At 49.9% G+C, this 22769-nt stretch overlaps 1 protein-coding gene across 3 annotated transcripts in view; it reads left to right on the top strand.

Annotated features, from left to right (window-relative positions):
• The window catches only part of PREX1 (phosphatidylinositol-3,4,5-trisphosphate dependent Rac exchange factor 1), a 203652-nt gene that overhangs the window by 83486 nt on the left and 97397 nt on the right, over positions 1-22769 (top strand). For all 3 annotated transcript variants that reach the window (XM_028828497.2, XM_077951972.1, XM_077951973.1), the window contains exons 3-5: positions 1030-1152; positions 11396-11500; positions 18273-18374. In XM_028828497.2, coding sequence (XP_028684330.2) covers positions 1030-1152; positions 11396-11500; positions 18273-18374 — 330 coding nt within the window. The remainder of the gene's footprint in view (positions 1-1029; positions 1153-11395; positions 11501-18272; positions 18375-22769) is intronic.

Genomic DNA, 22769 nt, shown 5'->3' with positions numbered 1-22769 from the left:
AAGTTAGCAAGGCATGGCGGCATGCATCTGTATTCCCAGCTACTCGGGAGGCTGAGGCAGGAGAATTGCTTGAACCCTGGAGGTGGAGGTTACAGTGAGCCGAGTTCGCGCCACTGCACTTCACACTCCATCCTGGGCAACAGAGCGAGATTCCATCTCTAAAAAAGAAAATAATAATTAAAAAAATACAATCATATTGTATTTTTAAATAATTGCTCATTGCGGGGTCTGTCCTGTACATTGCAGGAAGGGTTAATAGTATCCCTGGCCTCTGTCTATGAAACACCCCTTTTCCTCCCAATTTGTGACAACCAAAAATGTCCCTTGACAGTTGCCACATATCCCATGTGTGTGTGGTGGGGGTGGTGGGTAAAATTGCCCCTAGTTGGGAACAACTGATCAGAAAGTTAAATTCTAAAATGTAGGATTGCTGGGTCAAATTGTACTAGTGTTTTACACTTTCAGATTGATGTGGGGAAACAGGGAATCTCATATATTATCTGTGAGAGTTTAGGCAGCGTATTTCTAACCTCCTTCCTTATTGTGTTTTCTTCTACCACGTTGTTTTAATGGGTGCATGGAAATCTACTCGTAATTTCAACATCCATCCTGTGGCTGGACACAGCAGTTGTGTCTGACTGTGATGAATGCCTGCATACTGAATGTGGAACTGCTCGCAAGACTTCGACCTTGGGAATATTCTTTTATCTGAGCCTTACTTCTTCATCTGTAAACTGGGGATAATAATAGTTTCTATCTCATGGATTTACAGTGGGGATTAGATTCCGTGAATGCATGTAAAGTTCTTAACACAGGATTAGTCACTAATCCCGATGATAGTAAATAAATGTTGGCAATATTTCTGTGATTACGATGATTTCTATTAGTGGTAAACCAGTTCCGGTGGTTGAGAGTTCTTCTTTGACTACAGTGTCACCTGCACCGAGGTTTGTATTTTTTCAGTGCTTGGCTTTGCTCTCCCTCCGAGCCTTGATTCACGCTGTCCTCTGGCCTGTCTTTTCCTCACAGATCCTATTCTCAAACATCGAAGACATCCTGGAAGTTCATAAGGATTTCTTGGCCGCCTTGGAGTATTGTTTACACCCGGAACCACAGTCTCAGCATGAACTTGGGAACGTTTTCTTAAAATTCGTGAGTACCATGCCACTGCTCCTGGTGGACTCTAGCTTTTGAGAAGTGGGCTTCTCCCTGGGTCCCTGCCCCATCCCCTTTCACCAGCTTCCTCTGTAGGTCTGTCTGGGAGATGGGGTAGCAAGTTGGGCAGGTGGGCCCAGTCTGCATCCCCAGAACTATGGGAGGTGGGTCAGGCCCAGCAGACTGTGGGCATTTTTAGTGACTCTCCTTTCCCTCAGTTTCACATAGAGGGTGGGCCCTCACTGAATGCATGTGTCCTGGAGTCCTGTGACCTCCTGGCCTGGCGGGGCCCCTCTGCCACAGTGACCATCAGAGGTAGCTAGTGGCCAAGACTTGGCATCAGACAGACCTGGGTTTGAGCAGCTCAGGCGCCCACTGGTCAGTAAGGGTGTCTGATCCTTGGGTGCCCCATTGGGCTGTTGGTCAGAGAGGCTGACGCTTGTTGCAGTAGCCTCTGTCTTCCTGCAGGATTACTAATGCATTTGGAATTGTGGGTGGTAGGCTGGAAGAAGGAAGGCAACTGCTTTTCCATAGCCTCTTTTTCTGTACTACCTGGGACCCCCCTCACAGATAGAAGAACTAGCCTCACGGGCACGAGATGTGAGCCAAACTCCTTTGCCCCTCTGAGCCTCTATTTCCTCCTGTGATTGCGAAGTAGGGATATTCTGCCTACCTCCTAGGGTTGATGGCAAGACTCAGAGGTAAAGCAATAGGATAGAGAGCCTAGAGCAGAACTTCTCAGCTGGGGCGATTCTGGCCCCAGGGGACATTGGACAATGTCCAGACACATTTTTGGTTGTACCAGTTCTGCGGTGCTACTGGTTTCTAGTAGGTAGAGGCCAGGGATGCCACCAAACATCCTGTAATGCACAGGACAGCCCCCACAACAGAGAATCATTTAACCTCAAATATCAATGGTGCTGAGGTGGAGAAACTTTGGTGTATCAGCACTCGGTCACTGTTCAAACTGTCATCACCATCATGATCATGATCATCATCATCACTAACTCACTTCTCCAGGGGATCACATCTGAGTGACCAGAGCCTAAGATGATGGAGCTGTGTGACTCTGCCCTTAGAGGGCAGTGGGGGGCAAGTCTCATGTGCGATCAGGCATGCAGAGTACCCCAGGATGCAGTCATTCAGCCAAGGGCCAGCCACTCTCTACGTGGAAGTGAGGGCAAGGAGAGCTTCTGGCCAGGCTGCTGAGCAACTGATGAACTGTGGTCCTCTCAGCAAGTTGACTGAACTTGTCTGTGCCTCAGTTTCCTTTTACCCATAAACGGGGTGTAAATCCGTGACATTGTGAGGATTAAGCGAGATAATACAAGGAGGCTGCTTGGTGCAGCGCCTGGCACAGTAAGTGCTCAATAAAGGTTGACATTATCTTCCTGTTCACATAGCAGATGCTCCTCCATCTTTGGAACTGGACAAATACGAGCACAGTGGGGCGCAGGTGGGCTGGGTGCTAGCGGAGGGCATTGGGCAGAGGAGGGACGCGGTCCACTTTGGGTTGCAGGGACCCTTTGGCTGCTATGAGGGGGAGCAGGTGTGGAGGGAGAGCCGGAAGCAAGGAGACATCTAAGAGGTTACCCTGCGAAGTGAGGTGACGGTGCCTCGGACCAGCATGGTAGCAGTGGAGGTGGTGAGAAGGGGCAGGTGGCCACAGTGGCTCAGTAAAGGTGTTTGAATAGGGAAATGAAAAGAATGGGAGGGACAGTCTCCCCTTCGGGTTCAGAGGAGACAGGAAGTGCTTTTTTCTCTGGAGCCAACAGCCAACGTTCAAATCCCTGTTCTACTGCTCACCAGCCCAGTGACCTTGGGCAAGTCCTTTCACCTCTCAGGGCCTCAGTCTCCAACTCTATAAAATGGGGGTAATGACAATACCTGCTGCAGGGGGCTGTCATGAGGATGAATGACCTGACTCAGCACCGAGCTAATGCCGCGTGTCAGCTGTGGATGTTATTCCGGCCTGCTTCCTGGAGGGGGTGGCCTTGGGGCTGGCTGTGACGTGATGATCTGAGCTTGGGCAGGATTGTCTGTACTTAGCAAAAGTGGGAGAAAGGGTCCTCAAGATGCACTATCCAGTTTGCCAAAAGCCCCGGCCCTCCTCAGTCCTTTTGGCTTCTCTGCCTGAGTCCCAGAGGCTGTGGGGAAGTGGGTTTAACTCGCTTGTCAGCGAGGAGCCCTGGACCTTGAGGACACAGTGGGGCTATTCTCACCTCTCTCTGCAGGATCCCTGCCTTGCTCAGAGATACAGCAGAGGGCTGGGGGGCTGGGGGTGGGAAGTTCAGTGTGCATGAAGCAACCTCTTTTCCATGTCCTCTCTTCTGCTACCTGGGACCTTCCTTATGTAGCCTCATCAAACTAGGTACCTGGTGAAGGCTGCACTTGCCATCAGAGTCGTGACATGTGGAAGGTGGACATTTAGGCCTTTGTGGGAGGTTGTTCTGGGCTGGGGCCTTGCTGGCGTCCTCCCTGGGCCTGGGAGATCAAGCATTCTAGAGCCCAGCTACCCGACTTTGCATCCTAGCTCTGCTACTTCCTTGCTCTGTAATCCTGGGAGAATGACCTTACCTTTCTGTGCCTCAGTTTTCTCATCTGTAAAGTGGGTATCACAAAACTCACCTTCTAGGGCGGTTGAGAGAATGAATGACGTTGGTAGAGCCTGGCACATAATAAGTGCTCAGGAATTGTTTCTCACTTGGGTTATGTGCACATCTGTTCATGTGATCCAGCGCTTTCTGGAACCTCCCAGTCTTCTCTGGAGTGTGACTTTGTGCAGGGTCCCCAGGCCTGGGATCACTGGACCCCATTCCAGGCGATTTATCGTGAGCCCCCCTGTACCTCAGCGGGGCTCCTGTCCTTCCAGCCTCACAAAGCTGCTATGATGCCCAGGTGCAAGGATGCATGTAGGAGGCTTTGACAGAGATGAAGTATTTTGGAGATTGGTTCTCCCCTGAGCCACCAGAGAGACCTGCTGGAAACATCGATCAGGTCTCTTCAGCCCCCCTCCCGGCACCCTCCAAAGGTTCCTGCCTCATTGGAATAAAATCCCCACACCCCGCCATGCCCTGTCCGTTCCTTGGAACTCAGTCCCCTGGCTCCAGCCACACAGGACTCCTCGCTGTTCCAGAACATGGAGCCCATTCCCTCCCCAGGCCACTTCCTCTGCTGGAGCAGTTCCCTCAGACATCCCTGCGGCTCTCTCCCTCCTTGCCTTGAAAGCTTTTCAGAAATGCCATCTTCTCCGCGAAGGCCTCCATGCCTTCCTGTTTAAGTTGCTGCACTCCTGTCCTTCCGCGCCCCTCCCCTGCTCTTGTCATTCTCAACAGAACGGTCCGCACTGCCCTTTGACACGTCGGATCTTTTGCTCCTTTTTGCTTATTGTCTGTCTCTCCCTAGAATGTAAACAACACGAGGACAGGGACTCTGTCATGCTTGCTGTTCTGTCTCTGCATCAGAAATAGTCCAGCCCCTTAGCCGGGCATGGTGATGTGTGCCTGTGGTTCTGGGTACTTGGGAGGCTGCGGTGGGAGGATCCCTTGAGCCCAAGAGGTTGAGGCTGCAGTGAGTCGAGATCATGCCACTGCACTCCAGCCTGGGTGACAGGGTGAGACATTGTCTGAAAACAAAGAAAACAAAACAAAAAAAATCCAGCCCTGAGCTCACTTGTCCTCTGGACATGCGAGCAAACTGAGAGAAAGGTTAAGCTCAAGGTCACAACTGTGCCAGCCGCAGAAGTGGGCTTTCGACCTTCCTAAGGGCTAAGCCAGTGTTCCTCAGTTCATTAGCTTACGTGCTAAGTTTGGAATTTCAGCTATATCTGAGTATCCTTTGTAGTAGTATTTGTTTAATGCTTTAAAAAATTGATTCACTTAACAAAACTTCAATAAACTTATTTAAAAAGAGAAGTTTGCATCATCATTGAAAATAGAAAATGAGTGTGTAAATAGAAGGTCATTGTCAAAATAAATGCGGTAGAAACCAAACGGTGTTACCGCATTCTATCTAGAAACTCTTAACTACTTGAGCCTCTCAGCCTGAGGCTGGTTACATCACACCAGCTAAGACCCTCCTTGAGCTAACTGGACCTATTGAAAAAGGAGCCAGCGTTCTCAGTGTGTGATCCAGTGTTTTTTAATTTAAAATCATCTTTTTAATTAAAAATTAAAATCATCACACCTCTTCCTGCCTGCTCACGGAGGACAGGCTGAGTCAGTCTGTCTCAGGAGTTTTAGGGCCACCCCTCTGTAGGTTGGGTTTCTGGAAGCTGGCGATTTGCACACAGGTGGCCTTTTGGAAGCAGCTAAAGGAGAGGTTGCGGAGACTCCACCCCAGCTGCTGATAGTCCCATCTGGAAGGAACTCTGGAACTAGGATAGCTCTTCAGATTACGCACAATTGTAGCAAGTGGGCAAGGCCTTTGCACCCTCATTGCCCGGTGGGCTGTCCTTAGGAGTGGGTGTATCACCACAGACAGGCGGCCCTCTTAGGCTGAAGGCAACTCCAGGGGAGGGCCTTAGCTGAGGGCCATTGTCAGCCCCCACTCCCAGCACCTGGGGTAAGGGGCGTGTCTCTCTCTGAGACAGGCATTTGAGGAGTGCACCATGGCATCTACTGCAACCCCAAAGGAAAGGCACGTCTCAATTTTTCCTTTCCACTCTCCTTCCCAGGCTTGTTTACTCCATTTACTCCCTGCCTGGAAACGTTTTCCCATGGCCGTGGCAGCATCTGGGCTGGTGAGGTGCTAATTGGGAACAGAGCTCTGCAGACAGCCTCTCCAGGAGAGGAAGGGGCCCTGGCCCACAGTCCAGCCCACTCATGCCACCTAACTGAACAGATGGAGGAAGAGTCCCTTACCCGCTTTCCCCAAAACCCAACCAGTAACTACTGAGTTTATCATAAACTAGCACTGAGTGGACATTTTCTTTGCACTGGGACCTGTTCTCTGTGCCTTACAGATATGCATTCATTAAAACTTCACAACAGTCTTTAAAGGTGGTTACTATTATTGTACCCATTTTACAGATGAGGAAACCAAGGCCCAGAGAGATTAAGTTATAGTGCAAGCTTACCGAGCTAGGAAGCATCAGAGCCAAGATTTGAGCTGACACATTCAGGCTGTAGAGTCTGTGTTTTTCACTGTCTTATGTGATAAGGTCTCCTGAAATACATACTAAGCATCTCCTGTGTGCCAGGCACTGCGCTAGACCCTGTACTAAATAAGACAGACTTGCTCCCTGCTGCCACACTGCCTGTAGGTGGGAGAAACAGAGGGTAATTTAACTGATTAGGTCATTTCAGATGCCAGTGCAGACTGTGAAGAACATAAAATGCAGATGTGGTGAAGAGTGACTCTGCCTGAGGTTGCTTTCAATTGGGAGGTCAGGGCCAGGGCTGCCACATTTAGCAAATGAAAACAAAGGACACCCAGGGAAATCGGAATTTCAGGTAAACATCAAGTAATTTTTTAGTGGAAGCATGTCTTATGGAATATCTGAGACATACTAAAACAAACATGTATCTGAAATGAGCATTCACCTGGGTGTCCTGGGTTCTATTTTGTATCTGGCAACCCAAGGGTGGGATGGCCTTTCTGAGGCGGTGAAATGGGATGATTTTGGGGAGGGTGATCTGGACTGAGGGGAGAAAGGGCAGAAGCCTTGAGCTAGGAGCAAGCTTAGCTCATTTGAGAGAAGAAGGGAGACCAGTGTGACCAGAGCAGAGTGAGTGATGGAGAGAGTTTGAGGGTGTCATAGTGGGGGCAGGACAGATCCTGTAGGGCTTTGCGTGCCAAGGTGAGGACCATAGATCTTATTCTGAGTCAGTGGAAGCCATTGCAGGTTTTAAGCACAGAAGTAGTGTGGTCTGATTTATGTTTTAACCCCTCTTTCCCCGCAGCTGTGTGGATGGGTAAATAAGTTGGGGAGACTGTTGAAAAATTGAGACCTGACTCTCACTTCTCCCCTCCCCACTGGAGGATATGTTTGCATGGGCCAGCTCCTTCCCTATTCTGGGTCTCAGTCTTGCTGGCTGTGAAATGAGTGGTTTGGAGCTGATGGTCCCTGTGGAACCACTGTCACCTGGGTATCGTGGACAGCAGCTGCCACCTCTCACAATCCTTGAGTCCTTCCTGGGGGAGAGCTCCCCTCCCCTGGCTGTCTCCAGCTGGCAGTTGTCCCCTTCTCCCCCTTCTCACCCCAAACCCACAACCACATGTTGCCCACCCACTACATCTGTGTATGCACAACTATTTGTCCGTTTCTTCCTGGCAAAGCAATCAGAGCCCCATGTGGGGCCCCTAGGAGGAAATGGAACACTTGGACTCTGAGCTGTCAAGAGCAGCGTTTCCATATTTGCAGAGTCTCGGGCCTGAGATGCAGCTGGGGTCAGGCCGGATGAAAGGACACAGGTGTGATTCAACTGGGCACGGTGCTGCAGAGGGGATGTTGTCCTTTGCTAAATTTAACTTCTCCAAGCCTCAAGCCCTGGGCCCCTGCTCTTCCCACAGGCTGAAGGAGAGGAAAACACTGCAGACTGTGTTGTAGAAGGAGCTCAGGGGATGAGGAATGACAAACCGGTGGTGAGCTTGTTACTTACTCCCTTTCCTGCACCTGTGGCAGACATCGCTAATCAATCACAGCATTCTGCCTCTGGGCTTCCTGTGGGACCCCAGAATCCTCCTCACTAGTGTTCCAGCTGGCACTGCCCAGTGACTGGGGTTGGCATGTGGGAAGAAACCAATTTGTCCCTGCTTTCTGGCCCAGTCCCTTCCCTTCATCTCTGTGGAGATGGACAGAGAGACCCTGTCACCTCACCAAGATTTGGGTCTATGTATTTCATTTTCTCCCTTTCAGAGTGTGCACGTATCAAAACTGTCTTTGCTGTACGTCACAGAAACACCAGTTCAGATAGGCTTAAACAAATCAAGGACTTTACTGATGCATGTCAGTGAAATTGTTCAGGAGTGTAGGTCAGCTTCAGACATAGCTAGATCCAGGACTCTGTATGATGATTTCAGGACCAGGTCTTTCTCTGATCTCAGGCTCTGCTTTTATCTGTGCGGTGCTGATTTCACTCTTGGAGAATGGGAGGGGCTTATGGGGTGCGTGCCTCACATGGTGGCAGGGGTTCAATAGCAACTCAAAGAGAGTTTCTCTTCCCAGTGATTCTAGCACGAGTCCTTGCGGACTCTCGCGGCCCAGCTTGGGTCACATGGCCGCTGTTATTAGGACGGGGAATTCTGATTGGTTTTGCCTGGGTCATGTGCTCACTTGTGGTCCCTGGGGTGGGGTGGGACCAGCCTGGGAAGAAGCACGGAGCTAGTCTGAGGGGCCTTTGGCCTCTCTCAGTTCCTCCTTCTGTTTTCTTGCTTTCATTCATCAAATAGTCATGATACCTGCTCTCTGCCAGTGGCTGCTGACCCCATTGACATCACAGCAGTGACCTCAACAGATGCAAACGCTGTCCCCATGGAGCTGACAGTCCCAGGAGATTCAGGGGAGAAGGACAGTGCACAAATGAGAAGTAAAACATCCTGGGGTCAGGGACCATCATAATTCCCAAAATCTGCCTGGGACCCTCCCAAGGCTTTCCCTAAACCCAGAAGTCTATCCGCTGCCACCTTCCTCCTGACTCTGCCTGTCTTTTTTTTTTTTTTTTTTTTTTTTTTGCCGTCAAAACCTTCCCACCTACCGCCCTACCCTGTCACAGACCAGTTCAATGAAAAAGATAATGAATTTTCTGAAATAATCATGCTGGTGATAATAGCAACAACATTAATAAGCAATAATGATACTAATTAATATTTAGTGAACACTTACTATGCACCGTTGCAAGCACTTTAATATAAATTCACCTGCCAATCCCCACAACACCATTATGGTAATGATATCATTGTTGTCCGTACTTTATAGATGAGAATGCAGAGGCCAAGAAATGTTACTTGTCTTGACCAAGAGCTGGTGACCAGGAGACTTGGGCTATGAACCTAGATGGTCTGGCTGCAGAACTTCTCCTTGGCACTTACAAGGTTGATGCTGATAGTGGTTGGTGAGAGTGGTCATGGGGGCTTTTAACGTCAGCGCAGGTCTTCTCTGCAGGAGCAGGTTTCCAGACAGGCCAGTTCCTGTCACCTACAACAAAATAGTTGTTCTCTTTCTTCCTCTTCCTCTTCCCTGCAGCCTGCATCACCACAGTCTGCAGCTGAAACCCTGATTCCAGATGTGTCCAGCAGACCCTACTCACAAGGTTTTACCTATGGCTGGGTGATCCCCTGCAGCCCAGATGCCTCCTTACCCAGCCCTTTTGGCCTTGATGGCCCCTTAGACTCATTTGAGACAAATGGAAGTAGAAAAAGGTCTGCTTGGGCAGTGTTGGGGGTGCTGGGGGTCCCCTCTTCTCCTTCCTTGCCTTGTGTGTGTGTGTGTCTTTGTGTGTGTGTGTTGGCATCTCAGTGGACTGCAGATATTTGATGAGTGAATTGTGCTTTGTGACTCAGTGCATGTGTCCATGTGCATGCTGACATTGGTGGTGGTGTTTGGAGCCTGTAGCTTGCGTGCTGTGATGCTTGAGATCATTGGGTGGTTTCTTGGAGTATGCATCAAGATTGTTTGTCTTGTGGTATGTGTGTGTGTATGGGGGTGCACTGTGGGTAATTGTAACATGATTTGTCTGATATTTTCCCCCATTGATCCGTGTTTGTTGAGTGTGTTTATGTTTGTAGTAATACTTGTAGAGTACTTTGAAGTATTGTATGGTGCTTATTGTGTGCCAGACACCGTTCTACTCATTTCACATATATTATTTAATCCTCCAGCAGCGTAAGTGTTGAAGGTCAGTTATGATGTCCGTTTTGCAGATGAGGAAACGAAGGCCTAGGGAGGTGAAGCACTTGCCCAAGGTCACCCTCTACTTAGGGAACATGGAACTGGGTTTCTGGAGTCACTCTGTGCCCTTCAGTATTCTGGTGCAGTACCCTTGGGATGCAGCTTAGTCCAGATTTGTGGCTTGAGATTTGTACCCTGGGTATTTGCCTCCCACTCCCATCCCTACCCTGTGCCATGACCTTGAGCTGACATTGTCACTGGGGTTAAGGGAGTTTGAGTCCTGGTTCTGCCACTGCACTAGCGGCGAGACCCTGGGGAAGTGACTTTTCCTTGGTTTTTTCATGGCTATGTGGGTTTCTTACAGTAGTTACCATGTAAGGCTGTCGTGGGGAGTGAGTAAGTTAACCTCCATTCCAGGAGAGCAGCATGCAGCTTGTACTACGTGCTGGGCAGTCTGTGCTACGTGCTGGGTATGCATTCTGTGTTAGCCATCAGCACTGACCTGGGCACTTTGTGGCTCAGAGTGTCTGCTCAGACGATGCACAGGGAGCCCCCAGAGTGAGCTGGGGTGGGCTGGGGATGCCCGTTAATTCTAAACCCATCCTACCTTCTCTTTGGTTTCCTATTTCCTGCAGCCTCCCATCGGAAGGCCATCTGGGGGCTTGTTTAGAAACAAGATGAGCTGCTTGCTGTGTGGACCCACCTCTTCCTTCCTTAGCTTGTTCAGGTCTCTTGCACACTCCCACCCCTAGCCCAGGGTTGAGGCCTTGCAACCCTTCCTCCTCCAGTGACCTCACCCACGGCATCCTTGTTTAGGGTTTGGCGGGTTCCGTGAACCATTTGGAACCAAGAATGCTCAGTTGAGAGCTTCCTGCTAAGAAGGCTCCTGTCTCTTCCAGTTCCGGAAACCCTGACTGATGTTTCTGGAACTGGTGACCCACAGGTGACCTTTAGGCTGGAAAGAGTCCATCTTTGGGCTCAGGGGTGTCTGGAGGTCAACAGAGCTAGCCCCCAGCCATAACAACTCTGACTTAAGGACTTTCATTAATTCTACCTTACAGATGAGGAAACTGAGGCACTGGGAAGTCAGGTAACCTGCCCAGGTTCACGGGAAATACAGAGCCATGGTGCAAGCCCAGGCCACTCTTCTTGAGTCTATGCTCTTGACCCCCAAGCCACACTGCTTCCCAAAAGGTTATTCAGGCTCCTGGGTGCAGACCTGGGGCAAGAGTGGAGACTGGGAAGCTGGTAGTGAGTGAAGCCGCTTTACCCGAGATTCCTCTTGCTGTAGCCTCTCCTCGGTCAGGGTAGCCCTTTCCCACTACCCTGCCAGCCCAGCGGTAGGCACATGTCAGGGAACCTGCCTTCTACCATGACCTGCCTCCCACAGGCTCTGTCCTTGTCTTGCAGAAGGACAAGTTCTGCGTGTACGAGGAGTATTGCAGCAACCATGAGAAAGCACTGAGGCTGCTGGTGGAGCTGAACAAGATCCCCACCGTGCGTGCCTTCCTTTTGGTAAGTTGACCCATCAGCCCTGGTGCTCCCTTGCACTCGGCCTCAGCCTTGGGCATCTGGGCACAAGGGGACTTCATGCTGCCCCATGGTGCCAAATCCCTTCCTTGGCTGGGGTGATCTCCTGCCTAAAGCAGGGATCGCCAAGCCTTTTCCATAAAGGGCCAGCTGGGGAATATTTTTGGCTCTGCGTACCATACAGTTCCTGTCACCACGACTCAGCCCATGCTGTTGTAGCATGAAAACAGCCATAGAGAATGTGTAGAGGAGTGGGTGTGGCTGTGTGGCAATAAAACTTTATTTATAGAAACAAGCAGAGGGCTGTATTAGGGTTGACTTTGCCCATTCCTGGTCTAAAGTAAGGGTTCTAATAAAAATGGCAGCAAGAGTAGTAATTATTAATACTATTGTCATTATTACAATGATTATTATTAGGATTACTAGTATTTTAAGGATTATTTAATTATAAGTGAAAGAAAATCCAATTAAAACTGGCTTAAGCGGCCAGAGGAAGGATTCACCTCTGAATCCCTTCTCATTTGGTCACAGACATCTCTTCCCCCATACCGTTTGTTCTCCCAACAGCACACAGCGAATTCAGCACATAAAAGTAGAACAATTAGCTAACATAGCATACAGAGTGTGAACCACATTCCTACAGTGCTAAACTATAAAATAATATCCCTAATTGCACTTCTCCTTCACGCACAGTATCCAACAAAGTGTTTCCAGAATTTCGATTCCAAATGTATGTTTCCTTCACAAGTGAGTTCATGTTGCTTGGCCCAGCTCCAGTGAACATCTGAGGAAGGGCAAATTGGCGGACTGATTACTGATTTCCATCTTTCTCTCAAGTGAATTAAGCTTTCAGCACTGTTGCTTTTCATAGCCGGTATCTACATCTTCACATTTCTGTGTTTGCACTTACATTCATAAAATAGTCTGGGCAGAATGCAAAGACGAAGTCATGTTAGTGCAAACCCCACATGGACAGAAATGGCCATGTCTGCAGTGACCTGTCGGCTTGCAGGCAGCATGACCCTGCGACAGTCCCTGCTGCCCAGGCTCTGGGCTCCCTGGCTGAGGGTCCCACCCTCTAAGGGTATTCCCTCAGGTTCAGCTGGGTCCTGGGAAGCAGGAAGATGTGGGAAGGGTGTGGGAAGGGAAGGGCTGAATTTTCTTTCTCTTTCTCTTGCTTTTCTTTCTTCTTTCTTTCTTTCTTTCTTTCTTTTCTTTCTTTCTTTCTTTCTCTCTCTCTTCTTTCTTTCTTTCTTTCTTTCTTTCTTTCTTTCTTTCTTTCTTTCTTTCTTTCTTTCTTTCTTTCTTTCTTTCTTTCTCTTTCTCTTTCTTTCTTTCTTTCTCTCTCTCTCTCTCTTTCTTTTCTCTTTCCTTCCCCTCCCCTCCCCTCCCCTTCCTTCTTTCCTTTTTTTCCTTTCTTTCCTCCTCCCTCCCTCCCTCCCTCCCTCTCTCAAGCAGTCTTTCTGGTGGGTCACACTGCCCTGTTCGTAGCGGCAGCTGGGTGGGCCGGGCTGGGCAGGGGAGGATGCGTGGGGTGCCAGCACATGTGCCATCTGTCTCCCTCCTTACTGGCGTCTCCCAGCTTTTGGCCACCTGCAGAAGAGCTGTCTTGAGTCTGTTATGGGACATTAAGGCTTTGGAAACAGACAGAATCTGGCTTTCTATCCATGTTGTGCTGGGCACCAGCTGAGTGATGGAGACTAGTGGAGCAGTGACTTTCTTTTTCTCTGCCTCAGTTTTCTTGTGTGTAAAATGGGGATGATTTATTCATTTACTCATCCAACAACTTCTTACTAAGCACCTATCCTGTGGTAGGGATCATTCTAAGGTCTAAAGATCCGACAGTGAACAAGGCAAGAAAAGTCCCTGTTCTCATAGAGTGGCTATTCTAGTTGGGGGAACTTCAATGATAATGTGATGTTAAATTCTCTGGAGGATGTAAAATAAGGGTGACAGGATGTTTTGAGGGAGTTAGGGTGGTGGCTGCTGTTTTAGATTGGTCTTTGGGAAAACTGCATCTTACGTGACATGTAAGCAGAGACGTGGATGAAGTAAAGGAGAGAGAGAGGCAGGAGCTATGTAGCATTTCAGAGAGATAGACGACCTGCATGTGCAAAGGCCCTGCGGTAGGGTTGTGTTTGAAGAATTGCAGGAAAGCCAAGGGAGACCAGAATGAAGGCCGTAAGAGAAAAAGCAGGAGGAGATGAGGTCAGAGAGATTGAAAGAAGCCAGATGATGAAGGAGCATCTAGTCAATGGAAAGAGTCTGACATTTTTTGTTTTGTTTTGTTTTTGTTTTTTGAGATAGGATCTCGCTGCATCACCCAGGCTGGAGTGCAATGGCACCATCATGGCCCACTGCAGCCTCGACCTCCTAGACTCAAGCCATCCTCCCATCTTAGCCTCCTGAGAAGCTGGGACTATAGTGTGCACCACCATGCCCAGCTAATTTTTAAAATTTTTTTGTGGAGATGGGGTCTTGCTATGCTACCCAGGCTGGTGTTGAACTCCTGGGCTAAAGTGCTTTGGCCTCCCAAAGTGCTGGGAGTATACTCCCAGGTGTGAGTCACTCTGCCCAGTCCAAGTATGAGATTTTAAAGAAGCTTTTTAATTAAAGTGTAGCATCCATGCAGTAAGTGCACCCCCAGGGTGACGAATGCTTACATATGTCTATAGCATGGAACCACCAAGATCGAAGAACATTCCCATCACTCCAGAAGGTTCCCTCTTGCCCCTTTCCAGTCATGGCCCCCAGACCTCCAGAATCTCTCTGCTGATTTCTCTTACCAAAGCTTAGTTTTGCCTATTCTAGCATCGTCTGTGAATGGCATCATTCAGGATACGTGTGTGTGTGGCTGCTTTTGTGCAGCGTGATGTCTGTGAGATCGCTCTGTGGGATCCCTTCATGTTGGAGCTCATGGCATTGCCTTACAGAATGTTCCGTTTTATTCTCAGTGGGTTGGGAAGCCGTGGGAGGGTTTTGAGCAGAGGCATGACTGGAACTAATTTGCATGGTGAAAGACCCCCCTGTCAGTATCTGGGTAGAAGTGCAGGTCCAGGGAGGGGCTTGTTTGCATTTCCTAGGGGACCGGGACAATTGCCACAGATGGGGTTATTTAAAACAACAAAATTGATTCTCTCTCAGTTTTGGAGGCCAGAAGTCCGAAATCAAGGTGTCGGTGGGTGCTCCCTCCTGGGGCTCCAGGGAAGGATCCTGTCTAGCGGCTGCCAGTGCTCCTTGGCTTGTGGCAGCATCGCTCCAGTCTCTGCCTCTGTCTTCACATGGCCGCCTTTTGTGTCTTTCTCCCCTCATAAGGACATGAGTCATTGGATTTAGGGTTCCCCTCTAATCCAGCATCGCCTTATTTTAACTAATTACCATACATCTGTAAAGACCCAATTTCCAAATAAGGTTGCATTCTGAGGTTTTGTTGGGGGCCTGGCATTTTGGGGAACACCATTCAACCGACTGCAGGGCTATTGCAATGTCCGGGCAGGAAGCAATGGTATCTGAGAACAGCGTGGTCATGGTGGGAGAGGTGGTTGGATTCACATAGAGCTTGAAGGCCTGAGCTGACACAATTTGCCTGATCATTGACTTTGGATATAAATGAATGAAAGGAGTCAAATGTGACTTGAGAGTTTTGTGCCCGAGCAGCTGGAAGAATGGAGTTGCATTTTCCCAAGAGGGTGCAGGCTAGGGTAGGACAGGGAAATAAACATTCCCTTTTGGATGCGTGAGGTTTAAGATACCTGCAGTACATCCAGGCAGGGTGTTGGGTGGGCAGCAGAGATTCTAGTCTGGAGTTTAGGGGCTGGAGAGATGAAACCTGAGTGTTTCCAATATAAGGAAAGATGGTGTTTAAAGCCAAGTCAGGCCAGGCACGGTGGCTCACACCTGTAATCCTAGTACTTTGGGAGGCCAAGGCAGGCAGATCACCTGAGGTCAGGAGTTCAAGACCAGCCTGGACAACATGGTGAAACCCTGTTTCTACTAAAAATACAAAAATTCGCTGGGTGTGGTGGTGGGCACCTGTAATCCCCGCTACTCAGGAGACTGAGGCAGGAGAATTGCTTGAACCTAGGAGGCGGAGGTTGTAGTGAGCTGAGATTGCACCAATGCACTCCAGCCTAGGCGACAGAATGAGATTCTGTCCAGGAAAAGAAAGAAAAAAAGCTGAGTCAGGGTGGGATCAGCCGGGGGGCAGCGTGGACAGAAAGGAGGACTCAGGACAGTCCAGGAACGTGCTGCCATTAGGAGGTTGGGAAGACCATGAGGTTGACGCCTCACCTGAATCACTTCTGTGAATTTTGGGCATTTAAGGACTTCTCAGAAGTTCTTCCCATAGTGCCTGAAATGTAATGAGAATAGTGAATGCTAGCTCTGTGTGTGTTTGCCAGTTTTTTTTTTTTTTTAAAGAAAATAAAGTGAAACAACAATCTAGAGTGTTTGTGGGGAAGTGTCATTGGTGGCTGTGAAAATCTTGTGAAAATTCCTTGATCCTGGACCCTTCTCCCGCCAAGCCCTGGGGGCTTCTAGAAAGCACTTCCCCACCCCCAGGCACCCTGCACTCTGCCCAGAGCTGACATCACCAGGGCAGCTTGTGGCAAGTGCTGGCTCCTAGGACAAAGGCCTGAGTGTGAGCAGCGTGGGGCCCGGCATCTCCCAGCTGCCGCAGCCTCAATCCCCCATCTGTGCCAGGGGTAAACACGGGTGGGGGCCATTCAGCTCAGCTAGAGCTGGGACCTGGGGTCCCCAGAATTCTGCTTTTCCAGGCAGGGCCTATTGTGATCCCTAAGAGGCAGTGGAGGTAGCTCTGAGACTTGGGCCAGCTCTTTGTGCCATGATTTCCCCGTGTGTGGTAGGGGACAGTGGTCCATGCTTATTTCCTTAGGCTTTTGGCATGAACTTTATGTGTATGTGAAGCACGAGGCACAGTGCCTGGCACATGGTGGGCACACGGTATGGGTTCTTATGGTCTTGTTTTCACTTGAATATAAGCAGGGAATTTGTTTCGTTGGGCAGTCCCCCGGTGCTTGGAGCTGTGCACAGCACACAATGTGTGTTTGTTGAATGAATGAATAAATGATAGGATGGGAATCCCTTTTCCTAAGAGTCTGGATTCATTTCCACTTTGCCAGGGTGGTGTCGAGGAGGAATGGCTAGATGTGCTGGTGGGTTGTTCCTTCATTAGTTAGTTGGTTAGTTCATTCACTTACACATCATGGGCACATAGTGAGCCCGAGGGACCCAGGACTGTGAGGGGCATGGCAGGGAAACACCGCAGAACTCATGGTTCCTGCCAAACAAAAACGGATTCTTCAGTTGGAGCAACAGTGCCTGTAATGTGATTGAGAGCCCCGTGGAACAAATAGCCACCTATGGAGGCTCCAGGAGGAAGAAGTCAGGTTGGGTGGCTGGGCTGGCCTTGGTGCATGGGTGGGCTTGGGGTAAGGGCACACGGGCATCATGATTTCAATCCCAGACTCTGTGTCAACCCGCCTGGCTCTAGGTCCCAGTGACTCACTTTTCTGGGGTCCTCTCATGCCCCAGGGGTCTAAGCTGTGAGAGGAGAATAATCATAGTTTTCAGTTCATAGGGTGGTTGGTGGTCGGGAGCCCTAGAGGCCTGCTGGAAACATGATTAGCTCTTGGTCAGTGTTCGTGATGGATGATGGCAGTATTATTATTATTATTTTTATTATTGGGGAAGAGAACACATTCCAGACAAGAGGCATGGAATGAGCTGAGAGAGGCAAGGGGGCTGCAGGGCAGAAGTACTGACATGGACGACACTGAATTGATTCATGCGGACAGGGGCTTGGGGGTGAGCATGGGAGTTAGGGTAATGGTACTCCATTCCTAAGAGAGCTGCACTTTTTAACTCTGCAAGCCAGATTAGAGGTATGCATATGACAGAATCACGTACACTCCTCCCAGGTAAAGAACTAGAACATTTTCAGTAACAGTTGAAGATTCCCAGTTCTTTCCAACCCGAAACTCTCCCTCCACAGAGGGAACCCCCACTGGAATTGGGTGCATTCCTTTAACACGCATGTCTTTATATTTGACCTCATACATGCTTTCCATAAACAGCACCTAGTTTTATGTCTTTAAAAGATTTCTATAAATGGTTTCATACTGTACATATCCTTCTTTCTTTTGCACAAGAGTACATTTTTGGGGTTCGCCCGTGTTGCTACTTGTGGCCCTGGTTATCTCATTTTCACTGCTGTATAGCTAGCTACCATTGTATAAATCTGCACAAACAGACTGAAACAAAAATACAGATGTTTCCATTCTCAGGTGATGGATATTTAGGTTGCGTCCCATTTTTTACTGTTGTAAACAAGGCATTTTTGAGTCTCCTGGTGTGTATATGTGAAAGCTTCTCTAGAAAAGGAATGGGTGAATTTTTCTGCAAAAGGCCAGATAGTCAATATTTTAGGTTTCGCCACTATACGGCCTTTTTTTCAACAACTCAGCTCTGCCTTTGTAGCTTGTAGGGGGCCACAGACAATGTGATGGATGTGACTGTGTTTCTAATAAAACTTTACCAAAATGGGGAGTAGGCAAGATTTGGCCCACTAGGCTTTGTGTTGCTTATAAATGATACACATTTTCACTTATCCTAGGGGTGCTAAATCGCTTCCCAAGTGATTGTTGCCGTGCTCTGAGAGCGTTTCCCATGGTTGAGGGTGGCCATGTCCCTGTGCTCTCCTTGGTGGGTTTCATGAAGGTCTCCTGTCCCTTTGCAGAGCTGCATGCTTCTGGGAGGCCGGAAGACTACGGACATCCCTTTGGAAGGCTACCTGTTGTCTCCGATCCAGAGGATCTGCAAGTACCCGCTCCTCCTTAAGGTGAGACTTTCCCATATTTGAAGTGACAGAAAACGCGTTGACTTCAGCATAACATAAAATTTGTTAGTTCAAGTATCTGAGAAGTCTAGCAGCAGTGTCAGCTTTGGACTGGGCTGGATTTAAACCAGGACCCTGCCTCTTTCTCTCTTGTTCACTCTGCTTTCCACCGTTCAGGCTTATTTTCAGTGTGGCAGCAGGTAGGTGGCTGTGGTTCTCCTGGCCTCACATCCTCTCAAGTTTAAGGTCAGTGGGAAAGAGTGAACCTCTCTACTAAGAGCTGAGGAAAGTGCTCAGATTCGTTCTGTCTTTGGCCATCTGCGGCCAGGGGAAGGTCATATGCCAAATGGTTTGGGCCCGAGTCATGTGCTTTGACCTGGACCAATCACATGAAGCCTTTGCATGTACCATTTATCATCCTCCAGTCAGCTTAGACCCGTGCTTTACCCCTGAACCAATCACTATTGCTGTGCTCTGATTAGCTGAGACATGTCCCACACTCCACTCTGATCCAATGACAGTGAGCAGGGCAATGTTGTGTTCTGATTGGCTGAAACCTGGGTCAGGTGCTGCACTCTTGAACCAATGATTCTGAGCAAGAGAATTCTAATTGGCTCAGACTTGGGTCATGTGCTCCAACCTTGAACCAGTTACTGGGTCCCACAGGCCATGAGTGAGGACAGATGAACCCCACCTGCCCAACCTCTGAGCTGTTTGTGGAAGGCAGGGTGAGGGCAGGCATAGGCATTGACTGGGCAAATGCAGCCATCCATACACCTGCTGTTTCCTTCCCTGCCACCAGCCCTGGCTTCGTCTTGGCTCGGCAAAGCACGGAAGGTTTGCTGCTTGTGTGGGAATGGAGAAGTCTTGATTCTAGGCTTCGTGCTGGCTGCTGGACAGATCCTGAGCCCGGGGAATGGCTCTTCCACCTTCCTCTGTTCTCAGCCCGGAGTTTCAGCCCTTGGAAATGGCTGAACAAAATGGCTGTTGGCTGGAGCCTGTCCCGGCTCTGTCCTGAAGGCAGCTGTGTCTCGGGTTCCCCGGGGGATTAATTTGGCTGGTGGGGCCTCATTCACACACCTTCTCACAGGGGCCTGTGTATTTTTGCTCCATGAACTGGAAGCAAAAGGGGAGGGGAAGAGTACCAGGGCATTCTTCATCTTGGTTTTCTGCTGGAGAAGGTGGGTGATGCTGGAGCCTCTGAGCTGGGCCAGACCCTGGGGCCATGAGCTCTGCCCACGAACACACACCTTTGCCGTGCACAGCCACGGGGGTGGGCCAGACGCAGCTCTCCCATGCCTCCTGTGGTCTGCTCCTGCTGTTGATCTCCAGCAAACTCGAAAGGAGCTTCAGCACTTGTTCTTGCCATGGGTTTGATCCCTAAATAGGTCTTGGAAATGCTGTAGCTCAGGTCTTCACCTGGGTGTGGAAGAAGCTTCGGGTGAAACTTGTAAACTGGTAGCCTGTGGACCAAATCGGGCCTGCAGATGTGCTTCGTGTGATCTGTGTGGTGTGTCTTTCAAACTCGGATTAGCTGCCAGCATTAAGAGACAGTGTACTGTAGTGGTTAGAGACAGGGTTGACAAAACTGTGGCCTATGGGCCAAATACAGCCCATGGCCTGTTTTTGTACAGCCTGTGAGCTAAGAATGGTGTTTACTCTTTTTTAAAAAGGGTTGTTCAAACAAACAAGCAAAACCCCAGAAGAATATGTAGCAGAGAGTGGATGTGGCCAGCAGAGCCTACACTATTTACTATCTGGCCCTTTACAGCAAAAATGTGCTGACCCCTGGATGAGAGCCAGGCGTTGTAGCCGTAAGCAGTCTGGGTTTGGATTTCTCTGTCATTTACGAGTGTGTGACCTTGGGCAAGTCACTATCCTTTCCTGTGCCTCAGTTTCTCACTGAAACATAGGGTTTGTATTAATGGTACTTATGGGGTTGTTATGATAAGTAATCATGGACTTAGTTCTAACAGCAACTCAGCCAGGTAGGCACTGTGATTAGCCCCCTTTTGGAGATGGGGCAACTGAGGCACAGAGAAAGGAAGTGGCCTGTCCAAGGCCACATAGTAGATAAGCAGCAGAATCATGATTAGAACCCGGGCGTTCTGATTCCAGAGGGCCACCCCTACCCATATGGCTCTACTGCCTGTTGAGAGCATTTTGGGAAGTTAAACTGCCAAAGTGCTGGAGTATCAGCGATGCTGCCCCTTCTCAGTTCCCTAAATGGGGTCTAAGGTCGGTGGCCCTTTGTTTTGAGACTGGTCTCCTTCTTCTCTGGATTTCAAAATCTTGAACATCTGACCCATGAGAAGAACCAGCAGCCATAGTCCAGAGCCCGAACTGAGGTTTGGTTTCTGGATCTTGCGAAAGTCTGGGTTCCAGCAGGGACTTGGAACTGCAGCTTCCGTGACATATTTTAACACACGGTGTGGCTGGACCTGTGTGTACTGTGGACTCTAAGCTCGATGTGAGGCCCGGGCATTTCTGAGGCCTGTTCCCATCTCCCCAGGCGCCAGAGTTTGGTCTGGTGGGATTCCTGGGCTCTGGATTCCCGGGAGAACAGAGAGAGAGCAGGGGCAGAACCGCCCGGCGACCCGCGGAGGAAATGGCCCGCAGGAAATGGCGATGGGGTGGCCGCGGTTCGCTGTCCTGGCCAGATGGCTGTTTACACTGCCCACTTGCGCTCCGTGGGGGCATGCCTTGTTTCCTTGGTCTCTAGCTGTGTTTATCAAGTAGGAGATTGCAGGGTGGGGGGTGCTGTTTAGGAGAGAACAAGCAAGGCCTTAGACTCCCGTTGGGGCCATGCCTTGCTCCCTGCCTGACAGAACTGCTCAGTGTGCCCGGCGTTTGGCACCAGAGCGGGAATATTTGCATCAGCAAATACCCAGGGCTGAGGGGAGCGCTGTCCCCCGGCCTCCGGAGTTCCTCCTTTCTGTCACATTTTCCAGTGGATTTTCAAAGATGATCCCATGAACTTGAAGCAGCTGAGCTCAACCCCCCAGCCCACCCCCTCTGGCTTCTCCAGATTCCGACACCCTTGCAGGGGTCCCCGTGGCCCTCTGAGCCCCCTTGTTTGAGCTGAACTCCCACTTGGGGTGGGCACTCAAGGTTGAGGAGCCTGGGTAGGAAGAGGGAAGAGGCGAGAATAAAAGCCTTTTTGGGAACAGCCCCCAAATGCTGAACTTGAACGTTGCCTAAGAATAGCCGGAACATTCTATCTCGACTCTTCAGCCCAGGCGCGGGATAGACAGTTGGCATTTCAGGCTTTGTTGACTTTTCCATTCATGTTGCCAGGGAAATGATTCAGGTTTGGGGTGATGCCCCTGGTGCACAGCTGGCAGGTGCCCGGTGGGGGGCCCAACTGTCACTGATCCTCTTAGTTATTTCCTGGTGATGCGCACATCTGTGTTGCTGCTCGCTCTTCACAGCTGTGAACAAGACAGACCTGGACCCTGCCCCTTGGAGCTTCCAGCCTTGGGCTGGGCCCTCCAGGGACTTGGAGTGTGTGGCAGGGGCAGGGGCCATCCTGGGGCCGACTGCAGGGGACACATCCTGTCTCGGGGGCAGCTGCCACCTTTGCCCCCAGCTCTCTGGCCACTTGATCTTGGTCTCCTCTACTGCTTCCTCGTCTCTGGGGCCTCTGAGGAGAGATGGGCCCCAGGCTTAGTCCTTTGGCCGTTTACCCATCTAGACTTGCTCCTGTGGTGGCCTTATCCACTCTGTGGCCTTTTTAAAAAAAAGTATACTCAAGGGTTGCGCAACCATTACCACAATAATTTTAGAACATTTCCGTCACCCCCAAAAGAAACCCCAGACCTATAAACGCTCACGGCTCATCTGCCCCTCCTCTGGCCCCTGCTGACCACTCGTCTGCTTTGTGCCTCTGTCAGTTCTTCGCCTGTTCTGGATATTTCCTCCAAGTGGAATCACACAGTGCTGCTCTTTCGTGCCTGGCTGGCTTCACTTAGACTCATGTCCTCAAGGCTCAGCCACATTGGAGTGTGTCGGTGCCTCCTTCCTTTTTGTGGCTGAATCATCTTCCGTTGTGTGGCTGGACCACGTTGTGTTTATCCACTCATTAGCTGACGGACATTTGGGTCGTTTCCACTTTCTGGCTGTTGTGAGTCACGCTGCTCTGAAGGTTCATGTACGGGATTTGTGTGGATGTTCCCATGGCCTTAAAGTCCGTCTGCATGTGGATGACTTCAGCCTGGACCTCTCCTCTAGACCCTGGACTTGTCTTCCTGCCCGTTGAGTTTCTGCATTTGAGTGTCTGGCAGGCATCTCTTGTCGAGCATACTCATGCCTTTCCCCAGACCACCTCCCCACCCACCTCTCCATCCCCAGCTCAGCAGACAGTCCCTCTGTCCTTCTGGTTGCTCAGGTGAAACCTTG

The sequence above is a fragment of the Macaca mulatta genome, chromosome 10, assembly GCF_049350105.2.
Source record: "Macaca mulatta isolate MMU2019108-1 chromosome 10, T2T-MMU8v2.0, whole genome shotgun sequence".
Taxonomy (NCBI): Eukaryota; Metazoa; Chordata; class Mammalia; order Primates; family Cercopithecidae; genus Macaca; species Macaca mulatta.
This window is presented reverse-complemented; position numbering and strand designations above follow the sequence as displayed.